This window comes from Ailuropoda melanoleuca, chromosome 4 (genome assembly GCF_002007445.2).
Source record: "Ailuropoda melanoleuca isolate Jingjing chromosome 4, ASM200744v2, whole genome shotgun sequence".
NCBI lineage: Eukaryota > Metazoa > Chordata > Mammalia > Carnivora > Ursidae > Ailuropoda > Ailuropoda melanoleuca.
Genome location: NC_048221.1, coordinates 12274810 through 12288549, shown reverse-complemented (window position 1 = coordinate 12288549; position 13740 = coordinate 12274810). Strand labels below are relative to the sequence as shown.

Sequence of the window (13740 nt, the reverse complement as noted above, 5' to 3'; positions counted from 1 at the left end):
ATATTTGAAAGTCGCTAAGAGAATAGATCTTAAAAGTTCTCATCACAAGGGGCACCTGGTTGGCTCAGTGGGTGAAGCATGTGACTCTTAATCTCGGGGTCGTGAGTTCAAGCCCCACATTGGGTATAGCGATTACCTAACTAAATAAATCTTAAAAAATAAAATAAAATCTTAAAAAAAAGGTCTCATCACAAGAAAAAAATGTGTAACTATTGTGGTGATGGATGTTAACTAGATTTATTGTGGTGATCGTTTTGCAATATATGCAAATATCAAATCGTTATGTCATATACCAGAAACTGATACAGTGTTATAGGTTAATTATATCTCAATTTTTAAAAGTCTCTGGAATTTCATATAATTCCTGCTGCAACTAGAGGGGTGTCTATTCCACTCATCTTGGGACAATCCAGGTTTTTTTCAATGGCCAGGAGTAATCTTTTAAAGCCCCACCTTTGCTCTCAGAAGTGTTCCAGTTTGGATGCTATGTTACATGGTCCTGCTCAGCGTAGGAGATCGAGGTGGGGATTGCCATAACCTGGCTTTCATCCTGGCTCTGCCATGGCTGGAGGACCTCGGCTAAGTCACACCTCCCTAAAGCACAGTGCTTGTCAAACTGTCAGAGCAACCAAACTCTTTCTCAAATAAATGAGAGCTCACTGCAAAGAACTCCAATAGAACAACAATTCAGAGTTGCATTTTATTAGTAAAATTTCTCCTCCTACGTTCAAAGTAGTATTTACGTACAAGCAATGGATTCTCACTGAGGCTGTTGAGCTGGACACACACACCTTTATTTATTTATTTATTTATTTATTTATTTATTTATTTATTTGACAGAAAGAGAGACAGCCAGCAAGAGAGGGAACACAAGCAGGGGGAGTGGGAGAGGAAGAAGCAGGCTCCCAGTGGAGGAGCCTGATTTGGGGCTTGATCCCAGAACGCTGGGATCATGCCCTGAGCCGAAGGCAGACGCTTAATGACTAAACCACCCAGGCGCCCCTGGACACACACATCTTAAACCCGAAGTTGTGGCTGAAGTCTTACTCTGTCATGACATCCACTTTATTTCTGCAATGGGCAAAGTCCCTGGTTCGCAGAGAAGGAGTGGCCAAGAGTAGCTTTCCTCAAGGGCTCCCATCAAAATCTCAGTTAAACAAAGATGGAGGGAGAATCCTAAGTTAGTTTTCTCCAGCACCTTGAAACCTGCTGCCTCACCAAGCTGACCATGCATTTTAAAATTACAGTTTAAAATATTTCTTAAAAATGGAATTTGATGCTAACATCTGCAGAACTGCCAAAGCCCCACCCCCACCCCGGGAACCCTCGTTTGGGAAATGACTGAAGAAGACAGTCAACGGGGTCACATCTAGCTTCAAAGCCTCTGTTTCTAAGGTTGCGTTTTCTGAAACTGTCTGGAATCCGTCAGAGGGGAGAGGGCATAGCACCTTGAAGTTTGGACTTTCCTATCTTTATAGCGCAAGCCCCAGAAGCAAGGAGGAGCTTTCGGAAGGCTGTGGGCAAAGAAGCAAGATCCATTTTAGTGGAACAGAAACGGTTCCCTCTGCTGAACTTGGGGAGAGCAGGGCTGGTCCAAAAGCTCAGCACAGAGAGGTCGGGAGCTCGTTTTGTCCACTTCCAAGAGCCTCCAGTTTTTGAGATAAAAGAGGATCTTTAACCTCAAAGTTTGGGAGCCAGGGAGTAGGGATGGAAGAACGAAAACCGGTTTATTGTTTTCGTGCTGGCTTGGGTCATGAAGTCAGCTCCCGAACTACAGACACACAGGCTAAATGTGCCTGTGGATGTAAATTTGAGCCGATCGCCAACTTTTAAAAATGGGAATATTTTGCGTAGAAATCTGGGCTTCTGGCTTTGCTTACAACAACAGGAAGCTCTTGCTGCTTTTCCCCGTGGCCATTCTGGGGTAGAGTCAGGGTGCCAATGTCCACCCAAGGCAGAGCACCCATCTTCCGCAAGACCCATGGTCCCCATCGTTCTCTGCTGCTCACCCGGGTGCACGGCAATCATCTCGATTACTCGCTGGCCCCCGTGGGCGTGTGAGTGTGTCACCTGTGGAACGGTCATGCTTCCGAGACTAAAATTAGAGGGAGGTGCTCCAACAGGATGGGAACGGGACGTCTCCTGGCTCTCTTTTCCCAGACCTCTTGCACTTCAAGCTTGTGAGCCTGAGCACATCACAGCTACCTACCAGGGCTCAGTTTCCTTGTCTGTAAAATGGATGCAGAAACTCCCACCCTCCCTGAAGTATGGGCTGTGATAGGATCAGACCATAGCACCTGATGCTTTATAAATTATAAAGCTCTATGGTCCACATCTGTGGTTTGATCAGTCTCACATCCATCTACCCTCCCTTTGCCTTGTACCAGCAGCCCAGTTCCCCTCCCAGGATTAGCCTCTCCCACGCTCAGGCAACCTAGGTGGGTGGTATTTACTCTATCCTCAGCCCTGGTGGGCACGGGGTCAGGCTGGCCAATCACAGCACTGCATTCTCCCAGAGACAGGTGCATGAGCCCACCGGGACCAACAGAATCAGGGCCAGCACTTTGGTTCAGACTGCTGGCAACGGGAAGGTCTCTTTTCTACTGACCTTGGCTGTCATGTTGCTAACCTGGGCGTAGCCAGTCTTTGACTGCAGCCAACAAGGAGAGAAGAATAGAAGGGTGGCGAGAAACAGGGTCTGAGTCATATAATCTGAGGCTTTGGGTCCAGATATACATCAAAACACACATACTCTTTGTGTCAGCCAGATTGAACGGGGAGAACTCACCAGAGTCCCAGGCCCCCATCAGGGGTTCTACACTAGCAGGCAGACTTGTGAACGTTTGTTCGATTTGCATTCATTTCTCTGGGCACTTGCTGATCTTGAGCCCTGGTGTGCTCCTGCAGCAGCTGCCAGCTCTTCCCTCTGTCTGGATTTGACCTTCCACACTGCCTTCTTGAAGTTCTTGAGAGGGGCCTGCTGCAACGTCCTTGATGAAGGGCACTGGAAACGCTCGCGGATGAGATAGCCATGTCTAGTGGGGGCGATGAATCCATTGGAAGTTGGAATGATCCTGTTCACCACAGCGTGGACAAACTGGACAGCCAGGAGGGTGCCTTTTGGGGGTGGAGGGCAGGGCACTAATGAGAGAGTGGGGGCTACAGAGATCCAGTTTCACCCATTGGAGAGTTGGCTGCATGGGGTCAAATCCTTGCTATGTTCCTTACTAGCTTATGCACACATTCTAAACTCTTGGAGTCCCTCTTGCTTCATCTGCAATATGGAGATGATAACTAAACCCACCTGCAGAGGGGAATTCTAAGACTCAAAGAGGTCACGTGTGTCAGGTGCTTTGGTATTGGTTTCAGCCCAGAGTGAGTTCAGTAAATATTATTAGTGGAGGAGGAGGAGGAAGAGAGTTTGTGAACCTGCCCAGGATGGGCTTTTAAGGCCACAATCTGCAGCTCTCAGCTTCTGAACCATCTGTGACTTTTTGCCAGGCATCTTTGCCACAAGGTCGTAGCCTACACTATATTTGATTGCATTGAATCTAATTACAATGTATTCAAATCTACCTGATCTTCATTCACTCACTTGCTTTGTGACCTTGGACAAATCTCTTCATCTCCCTGAACTTCAGCTTCTTCACTTTGGCACCTACCCCCCTGCCAGGGTCATAAGGGGTCCTTTCTCTATAGGAGACTATGTAGGAGGGTGACAGGTGACCATGGGGACCAGGCAGACCAGCTGCGAACTACGGTCTACCATTTATTCACTGTGTGACCTTGGGCAATTCACCCCATCTCTCAGAGCCTCAATTTTTGCTCTGTAAAATGAGGTGGCTGTCAAGAGAGTTAAATAGCTCAGTGACAGTACCCAGTGCGCAAGAAATGTTCACTCTCATTAATATGCCTCTAGGGTAGTACTGAGCAGACCAAGAGATGTGGGGTTTTCAAAGCAGTTGGTCTTAAGCAAGCTGCCCCTATCATTTACAAGGCCTGGGGCAAGAGAAGGAATCAAGGCCCAAATCCTATAAGGCACAATATGTAAATGTTGCAAATCTAGCTGATAAACTATGAAGTGAAATTTGCTCTGTCCTCCTACACTGATGGATGTACTTTCAGAACCACGTGGAAGGTCATGCTTGGGTAGAGAATCATCAGGCATTTCAGTTCCATTATAGAATGTAATGGTGTGGGAGAGCTAGTCCCCAGCTCTTTGCAGCTTGGCCCCCTTCTCTTCCCATACCCAGCTCTGCTCTGCACTCCTAGGGGCCTCACACATATGCATGCAAACTGCCTGCCCAGTTCACATATCCAGACTCCATGCTCATCACCCCATGGCCACCCCCAAGTCTAGGGGTGCTCGCACTAGGGGGCACAGTCCACCCTCAGAAGGATAAGCCTGGGGGAGAGGACTGCCCAGGCCCTAAAGAGGGCACTATTCCAGGTGGGGAGAAGGTTTCGGGGTTCCAGGTACCCAGAGCATGGGTCTAGAAGAGGAGATGTAGCTCCAGGGGGGCCTGTCCCCTTGACCTGCAGACACCTCTCTCTAAGCAGCTCCCCCCAGCTGGGGAAGGCCAGGGCAGGGCCCTCCAACACCCAGAACCCAACACAAGGCCTAAGATCTAAGCTCAGTCTTCCCCTCGAAGAAAAATGACTCACCATCCAGTACACTCCAGACGATGATGGAGCGATCCTTCAAGCCCGCATACACATAATTGTCATCCATGGAGAAGCAGACACACTGGACTCCTCTACAGTAAGAATTCTGTAGAAAAAGGCAATGTGATCTGGAGTTCAAACTGAGACACCCAGGAGACCCACCGCAAGGCATTTGTATCAGAAGCCAGGCATGTAAGCCTCCCGTGGGGATGGATCCAACGAAACCCTGGAGAGATGGGTATATTCCATCACCAAGATTCCCAGGACCAAAACACATTTTCATAGGGATTGGACTGAAATGTTTGCAGACAGTTGGCACTGGAGAGCAGGAATTACCAGATTTAATTTCCTAAGTGACCTCGATTCTACAAGCAAGCGTTAGCTCTCATGGTCTCTAGTTAAAGGCTATATGCTAATTGCAATAGGGCATCCTAGATCAGATCCTAGACCAGGAAAAGGAAATTCACTGAAAAACGTATGATCCCAATGAAGTTGGTAGCTGAGTTAACAATCCTGTCCCCATGGTAATTTCGTAGTTTTGACAAACGTACTCGAGTTACGTAAGACGTTAACGTCGGGGAAGGTGGGTGAGGAAGAGGTAGAGGGGAACCTTGTATTATCTTCATGACTTTTTTGTAGATCTAAAATTGTTCCAAAATTAAGTTTATTTAGAAACAAAAAGGGGAGGGGTGTCTGGGTGGCTCAGTCAGTTAAGCATCCTACTCTTGATCTCCGCTCAGGTCTTGACCTCACAGTCATGAGTTTGAGCCCCACGTTGGGCTTCATACTGGGTGTGGAGCCTACTTAAAAAAGAAAACAAACAAACAAACAAAACCAAAAAGCTAGGTGTGTTTAACTTCTGTGGTGACATTTCCCATCTCAACAAGACAAAAGATGACTGACAGCTCAGTATTAGAGTGGTTTCATAAAAGTAAAGTTCAGATGGGACAAAGGGACAAAGGCCTTTTAAGACAAAACTGTCTGTACTCCCTTCTCGTAGTTACAAGATCGTCTCCCTATGTTTATGAGTAGTTTTTACATCTTGCAACCAAAAGCACGGTCTTCATTCCCCATTTGAAAAACTGGAATAATAACACCAAACTTACAAGGTCGTTGTGAGGATAAAACTCTAGGATGATATTTTAATATATGCATTTTATATAATATATAATATGAATATATGAATATATTTATTAAAGCCCTTTATTATATGGATATAAAGAACTGTCACAGCTTCTTATGAGATGGGCAGCGTGGACTCTGAGATACTTCTTATGTTAAGGAATCAGTTGCCAGTTTCCATCTTCAGAGCCTTCACAGCTGCTGTTCCTTTTGCCTAGAACGCTCTTCCACCAGACTTATTCTACCTTTTTTTAAAAAATTTATTTATTTATAATCACCACACCCAACATGGGGCTCGAACTCATGACCCCGAGATCAAGAGTCGCATGCTCTACTGACTGAGCCAGCCAGGCGCCCCCAGACTTATTTGACCTTCCTAAATAGCGGCCCTTGCCATTCTACCCCATTTACCTTGTCCTATTGTCTCCTCAAAGCTCTTGTCACTCCACAGCCCATCATGTTTTTGCTCTTTTATTTTTATTTTTTTATTTTATTTTTTAAAAAATATTTTATTTATTTATTTTAGAGTGAGAGCGCACAAGCAGCAGGAGCGGCAGGCAGAGGGAGAAGCAGGCTCCCTGCTCAGTGGGGAGCTGGAGGTGGGACTCGATCCCAGGACCCTGGGATCATGACCTGAGCCGAAGGCAGACGCTTAACCGACTGAACCACTCAGGCGCCCCCACTGCCTTATTCATATTCCACAAACATTTATGGAGCCCTGAGGACATGTCGGGAGCTCTCCTAGGGATGAGGGTCACCTCTGTAAGCAAAACACAGAAAGATCCTGCCCTCCCGGAGCTCACGCAGTGTCCCCTCCAAGAGCGGGACTCTAAAAGGCAGGACGGCGTGTGCCCTGGCCACGGCTAGAAAGGGGCCTACCGCAGACCTGGCAATCAAAACTGTTGGACGCGAGAACAGTGGGCAGGATTAGGGTAAGGAGGGGGAGGCAGAGGTGTTCTGGGGCAGGACTTGATCCCGTCTTTATTTAAAATGATATTTTGGGGACGCCTGGGTGGCTCAGTCGGTTGACCGTCTGCCTTCAGCTCAGGTCGTGATCTCAGGGTCCTGGGATCGAGCCCCGCGTTGTTGGGCTCCTTGCTCAGCAAGGAGGGCTTCTCCCTCTCCTTCTGCCCCTCGTCCCTGCTCTCTCTCTCTCTCAAGTAAATAAAATCTTTTTTAAAATGGTATTTTGTTCTTTGTGGATTTTTTTGTATTTGTTTCAATGTTGGTAAACATTGCATTAAAACAGCATCTCTCTTGATCGCTGAGTTTTTGGCTGCCCCTTAAACTCTGCTCCCAGGGTGAGCGTCTCTCACTGGCCTCACCCCGATCCCGACCCTGGGCGACGGTTCGCGGTGTGCACTTAGTACAGGACACCTGTCCTCAGCTTTCTAAGGCGGGGACCTCGCGTCATGTGGTGTGTGGGCCACGCACCGTGTAGTTCATCTGGAACCTCCACTTGCAGGCCTGCAGGTCCCAGAGACACAGCAGGGCTTCCTCGGACCCGCTGACCGCCAGCTGCTCCTGGTGGCTGACCTGCATGCAGGCGACCTGGCTCCCGTGGGCCTCCAGAGGGAACACTTTGGAGTTCGCACACTCGTAGAGGAAGAGGTCACCGTTGGTCATGCCATAGATCACGCGGTAGTCGGCCAGCACAGCCACGCTGGCTATGGTCTCAGGCAGCTGGGTGTAGAAGGTGTAGGTCGGCCCGTCGATGACGGGACAGGGATCCCCGGGGCTGATGTCCAGCACCAGGACGATGCTGTCATAGGCGATGGCCAGGCGCTCCTCGCCGGTACTAAGGGCCATGCAGTTGACGGCTTTCCGGGCCTCGGGAGGGGGAATGCACATCACATCCTGTCTGGAATGCAGAGGGAACACCAGGACCACCCCCGAAACGAGGCCGGTGAAAAGGAGATTGGCCCGCTGGGCAACCTCCAGACACCTGACCTCACTGGAGGTGTCCAGGGCATCTTGTTCCTCCCCTGCCACGGAGAGAAGACCACGTCAAGAGCAGCTCGGAGGAATGCTCGTGCCACAGTTTTCCTATTTCTAAGGATTTTAAAAACTGCTTTCCTGATCCGTACTCCCCAACGTGTCCACTGCCATCCCCTTGCCTCCACTCCCATCCTGCCATCTCCTCACTGCCCTGCCTACTACCGTCCAAGGATATTTTGCTCCCCATCGGGACAGATGGACAAAGGGACATGCATGACCTCTCATCCCAGACCTTTCCTTTACAAGCATCTGGAAAGGGTCGGAGAGTAAATATCTTTGCCTTGTGGGCTGTATGAGCTGTGAGTGCAAGCTCTTCACCCTGGTACACAAATGGGCTTTAGTTTGCACACTTCTATCTCATGCCCCACTGTGTCCCCTACCTTTGTGCCTGGCTTCGCCCCACAACTAGCCACAAGCACCTCAAACATTGTAACCTCATCCGTCTTGCTCCCTGCCAACCCCAGAGCCCGGCTCCACAGCTGGCACTAATCAAACATCTGCCAAACCCACGAAAGCAGGAGGGTGAGAGTCAATCTCTTTTCTCATAGTATTTTATCATTAACAAGGAATTTCCGTACCTCCGTTCGCCCCAGGGAGATTATAGCAGACACCACTGGTGACGTGCCCAGACCGCCTTTACCGGCCAGGGCACCGAGCCCCAAGGCTGCCCTCTGCCTCCAGGGGAAGGGAGCCCCTTATCTCAAAATGCTTGGGGGGCTGGGCTCACCACCCAGAATGGCCTGCAGCCAGTGACTGCCTGATGTGGGGATACAAAAGACTGGCTCTCTTGTTTTGAGATGGAACAACTCTGAGCTGCAATTTATACTCCAGGGCCCCCCTGGGGTCAAGCTGAGCCCACCTCCTTGTTCAGCCCTCCCCCTGCCCCTGCCTGCTTCCCTCACTCCCTCTCGGGTTTCTGCGGGAGCTCCCCTCCACCCACCCCTTGTGTGAATATCCCCGTCACATGCCCTGCTTCTGGGAAACCCGAACCAACATGGGGATTGATGACCAGATGGCCAATTACCCGCACGCTGGAAAAGGTATAAAATCAAGTCCTGTCTCTATTAGCCACTTTCAACCTCACTGGAGGTATGGGGGTATTATGGACTGAGTGGGTCCCCCCATAGTAACATGTCAAAATCCTAACCCCTGATGTGATAGTGTGGGGAGTGATGAGGTCAAGAGAGCAGAGCCCCCACGATGGGATTAGTGCCTTTACATAAGGGACCGGGGAGCTTGCTTCCTTCTCTGCGCTCCTGTGAGGACATAAGAAAGGGGCCATCTGCAACCAGGAAGCCGGCTGTCACCAGACACTGATCTGCCAGTACCCTGGCCTTGGCCTTGGCCTTCCCAGCCTCCAGAACCGTGAGAAATAAATGTCTATTGTTGAAACTGCCCAGTTCGTGGTGTTTGGTTCTAGCAGCCCAAGCTGTCCAAGACAGGGGCTCTGGCTCTTCCCCACAAGAACGACCATGCTTCTATCTTACCAACCTTCCGCTGAGTCCCAAATGGTGACTTTGTTCTTGTCACCAATCTTGGGGAAATAAACGTAGCCTCCATTGTGTGACACTGCAGTGAGGCCGGTGCGATCCAGAAACGGGGTGCAGGCCCTCGGCTTCTGAACGTCGGTGAGATCCCAGACTTTAAAAGATGAGGACTGCTGGGAAGCAGATGCCACCAAGGCCCCACCCCAGGCCAGCAGGCTCGTGGGGGCCCCAACGCCTTCCAGAATGTCCAGCAGGGTCCCCTGCTCTGACAGACTCCACACCTGAGGATGGACAGCAGAGGGCCAGAGCTGACTTCTTCCTTCTGCTGTCATAGCTCAGAAATAGGCATAAGTCTATTTGTCCACCTAGGGTGGAGTCTCAGGCTGCAGTTCAGGGGCCTTCACCAGCCCCTCGAACTTCTCCACACCTCCCCTATCCACTAATTCTCAAAGTGTGTTCCCAGGGAACCCCTGGAGGGTACCTCCAGGGATCTTCAGGAAGGCATGCAAAGGCAAAACTGTGTTCATAATAATTCAAGACGTTATTTGCCTTTTCTACCCTCTTCCTCTCACGAGTGAGCACTGCAGTTTTCCAGAAGCTACGGGACATGTGCTATCATAACAGATAAGAGAATGCAGAGTCAAATATGAGAAGCCGATTTATCTTCTACTAAGCCAGGCATGAAAGAGGTTTGTCCAAATGTGCAACAATGACACTCTTCCCATGAGTTTGTTTGTTTCAGAAACTGTAGTTATTTTCACAGAAGTCTGCTGTTACACTAACGTGTAATGTTCATGAATCGATGGATATGAATTTTTGGATTTCCTCATGTCTAATTTTTAATATGGTAATTACCAATAGATACTAAATATAATGTGGGATCCTAGATTGGATCCTGGAGTAAAGAAAAAAAGGACATTGGTGGGAAAGCTGGTGAAATCAGAACAGAAGCTGCAGATCAGTTAATAGTATTATCTTAATATAATTTTTTTAGTTTTGACAAAGGGCTCTGGTGGCATGAGATATGAATACGGAGCAAGCTGGGTGAAGAGTAGATATTTAGATATGGGGCTCTCTGTGCTTTTTTGGCAACTCTTCTGTAAGTCTGAAAACTATACCAAAATAAATCATTTGGTAAAAAATTATCAACCAAAATGATATAACTGACATAAACAAAAGCTCTTTGGGGTCCTCAATAATCTTTAAGAATGTAAAGCGGTCCTAAGGCCAGAATGTCGGAGAATGGCTACTTGTGTTATTTTTTTATTTTATTTTTTTATATATAGAGAGAGAGCGGTGGGGAGGGGCAGAGGAAGAGAGAGAGAATCCTCAAGCAGACTCCCTGCTGAGTATAGAGCCCCACATGGGGCTCGATCTCAAGACCCTGCGATCATGACCTGAGCTGAAATCAAGAGTCAGATGCTTGACCGATGGAGCCACCCAGGCACTCCGAGAACTGCTAGTTTATTATGTACTTCTCTCACCAGCATGAGAACTTTGAGCTCAATGGGAATTTTCCTCCATGTACTCCCAACCCAGCCCCACTCTGAAGGCCAAAATCCTCCCAGGTTTTCAGGTTTCGGTGGGAACGCTATATCCTTTGTTGAACATTTTGGTAATTCCCACCCCCCACCCCCAGGTCTGTCGCTGGGTCTCAGGGATCCCTCCCCCACATCCTCCCAATGACCTGCCCTGTTTCACCTGTACTAGGTTTTATCTCTATATTTCGAAGCCAAAAGACCCCTAAGGAATCATACTTTCTATGTCAGAGGCGGAGTGAGGCTGACCCCTCACCTGAATGAGTGCGTCCCGAGATCCAGTAATAATCAGATTGTTCTCAGGACCAAAACTGGCTGTCTCCACTATGTCCTCGTGTTCAAGGTCGGTGGCCATGAATCGATGAAACCCCTGTGAGTCGGCCAAGAATATCCGCACAGATCTTCCAAACCCTGAAATGGAAGGCGTGGGATTACACCTTTCACTCCTGGAGGAGCTCGAGAGTAATTCAGTTTAGTCAACAAAGATTTTTCTGAGCACCTGCTACGAGGAGGTAGGAGGAATACAGTGTTGAACAAGAGAGACATCCTCACCTAGCCTGTAGCTGCGGGGAGGGGGAAGCTGACCACATTGATCAATAACCTCACAGGAAACAGCCAAGTCATCTATTATCACAAGACTGTTTGTTTCCGGAACCCTGGGACTTCCTGTCTGGGCTGCTCGCGGCGTCCCAGAACCAGCATAAAACTGGACATACCGGGGCGCCTGGGTGGCTCAGTCGTTGAGCGTCTGCCTTTGGCTCAGGGCGTGATCCCGGCATTCTGGGATCGAGCCCCACGTCGGGCTCCTCCGCTGGGAGCCTGCTTCTTCCTCTCCCACTCCCCCTGCTTGTGTTCCCTCTCTCGCTGGCTGTCTCTCTCTCTGTCAAACAAATAAATAAAATCTCTAGAAAAAAATTTGAATTTCAGATAAACAGTGAAATTCTGATTAGTATAAATATATCCCAAATATTACATGGGATATACTTATACTGAACACTTGATTGGTTGTTTATCTGAAATTTAACTGTATTCTGTATTCAGAACGGGCGTTCCGCATTTTCTTGGGCGCCCCACCCAGGGCGACTTGCTCATGTGTGTTCCAAATATGGGGTGGGTGAATGCTTTGTTGAGAGGACCCCTGGCGGTGCAGGAAAGTGGGCAAAGGCCAGGTTATGCAGCTCTTCCAGGGCCTGCAGCCCTGGGGGTGATGGTGTGGGGCTGTGTGCTATGCACCTGGCCCACACCAACTCAGTTCCATTTCCTAGAAATGCCGGAATCAAGTCAGTGCAGGAGAAGCTGGGGGCTGGCAGCACATCTCACTGCCTCTTCAGGCCCTCCATGGAATTGTTTCGCTGAACTAGACTGGAACCTGAGGCTCACACAGAATGACGTTACTGGAAACGGATCAAGTGCATCAGGACATCTGATATCCAAGGATATCTGCATTCCATTCTTGAGCAGTAAAGGATTAACTCAGCAGCTCGGTGTTGCTGACGTCCCGCACACGCATGGTTTGGTCCTTGCCTGGCTCCTGACAGCTGCCCTCTAGGCCCCTGGATTGCCCTGCTTGATCAAAGTCTCCTTGTTTCCCGAGGCCTTGGGCCACACGGGATGGCGTGTGCTCACATGTGATTTACGGTGGGAGCTTTGGGACATGCGGTATTGGCTTGACCTCAGGGGGTGTTGGAGACTGAGGTCAGCTGTGCAGGTGGTCAGCCGGATCCATAAACAGACCCCCAGGAAAAATCCTGGCCACCAAGGTGGGGTGAGCTTCCCTAGTTGGCGGGACACTGTCATCACACCCTGTTGTTGAGAGAAGTAGGTGCTGTCCATGTGACTCCACGGGGAGGGGACACCAGGAAGCTCGTGCCAGGTGCCCTCTGGACTCAGCCCCAAGTGCCTCTACCCTTCATTGCTCTTCATCTCTATCCTTTTGAGCACGAGCCTTTCTGAGTTCTTTGAGCCCTAGCAGATCATCAAACCTGATGGTGATCTTGGGGACCCCAGAGTCGCAATTCCGTTTATGACACTTGGAAGAAATCCCTGCCTGATCTAAGTTGGGATCAGGGTGCATCTCCTGAGCAATGGGTGGGGTCCCAACACCGTGGATGGGGAAGCCGTTCAGGCCCCTCTTCACTGGCTGCTGGACAGAGCCCCACTGGAGACCCACTGTGATGAGGCTCTAGGTCACTGAGGTCCTCAGTGCCTTTGGCCTTGGTCCTGATTCCATGGTGTGCGTCTACCCCTCGTTTTTATTTCTTCTGTCATTCCTATTCCCCATGCTGCATTTCACACACACTTACACCACCTAAAATTCTTTTGGAAACAGGATGGAAGATGTATGATCAGTCAATCATCCATCAGTCAGGCTCAGAGGCTGTTTATTTCTTAGACCTGCGCTCTCTATGCAGGTATGGTCACCACGAGCCACGTGTGGCTCTTACTGTGGCCAAGCCAAGTTGAGACTAGCTGTCAGTGGACAACGTGTGCCAGGTTTCATATCCTTCACACAAGAATTTTTTAAAATGTGAAATAGACCATGAATAATTTTTATAGCAATTTCATGTCGAATTTTTGGATGTGTTGGATTAAACAAGATATATTATTAACATGAATGACACCTATGTCTTTTTGCCTTTTTCAATAGGGTCATGAGGACACTCAGTTATAAACGTGGCTCACATTTGTGGTTTGCCTTACTGGACAGCACTGGTCTACTGTTGTCTTTGACCGCTGGAAATGGCTTTATAAAAATCAGGCTGGGGGTGCCTGGGAGGCTCAGTCAGTTAAGCATCCGCCTTCGGCTCAGGTCATGATCCCGGGGTCCTGGGATCGAGCCTGTGTGGGGCTCCCTCTCTTCCCCACTTGGGATCTCTCTTGCTATCTCTGTTGCTATCTCCATCTCTTTTTCTCAAATAAATAAATAAAAT

At 49.1% G+C, this 13740-nt stretch overlaps 1 protein-coding gene across 5 annotated transcripts in view; it reads right to left on the bottom strand.

Annotated features, from left to right (window-relative positions):
* Positions 1 to 894: 894 nt before the first annotated feature.
* Positions 895 to 13740, bottom strand: part of NWD1 (NACHT and WD repeat domain containing 1) — a 62478-nt gene continuing 49632 nt past the window's right edge. For 3 of the 5 annotated variants that reach the window (XM_034657995.1, XM_002912710.4, XM_019797096.2), the window contains 5 exons: positions 11067 to 11221; positions 9277 to 9553; positions 7222 to 7772; positions 4666 to 4771; positions 895 to 3117 (listed from right to left, as the gene is read on the bottom strand). In XM_034657995.1, the coding sequence (XP_034513886.1) occupies positions 2816 to 3117; positions 4666 to 4771; positions 7222 to 7772; positions 9277 to 9553; positions 11067 to 11221 (1391 nt within the window). In that variant the 3' untranslated portion in view covers positions 895 to 2815. The remainder of the gene's footprint in view (positions 3118 to 4665; positions 4772 to 7221; positions 7773 to 9276; positions 9554 to 11066; positions 11222 to 13740) is intronic. The other 2 variants (XM_034657996.1, XM_019797100.2) reach the window with 2 other exon arrangements.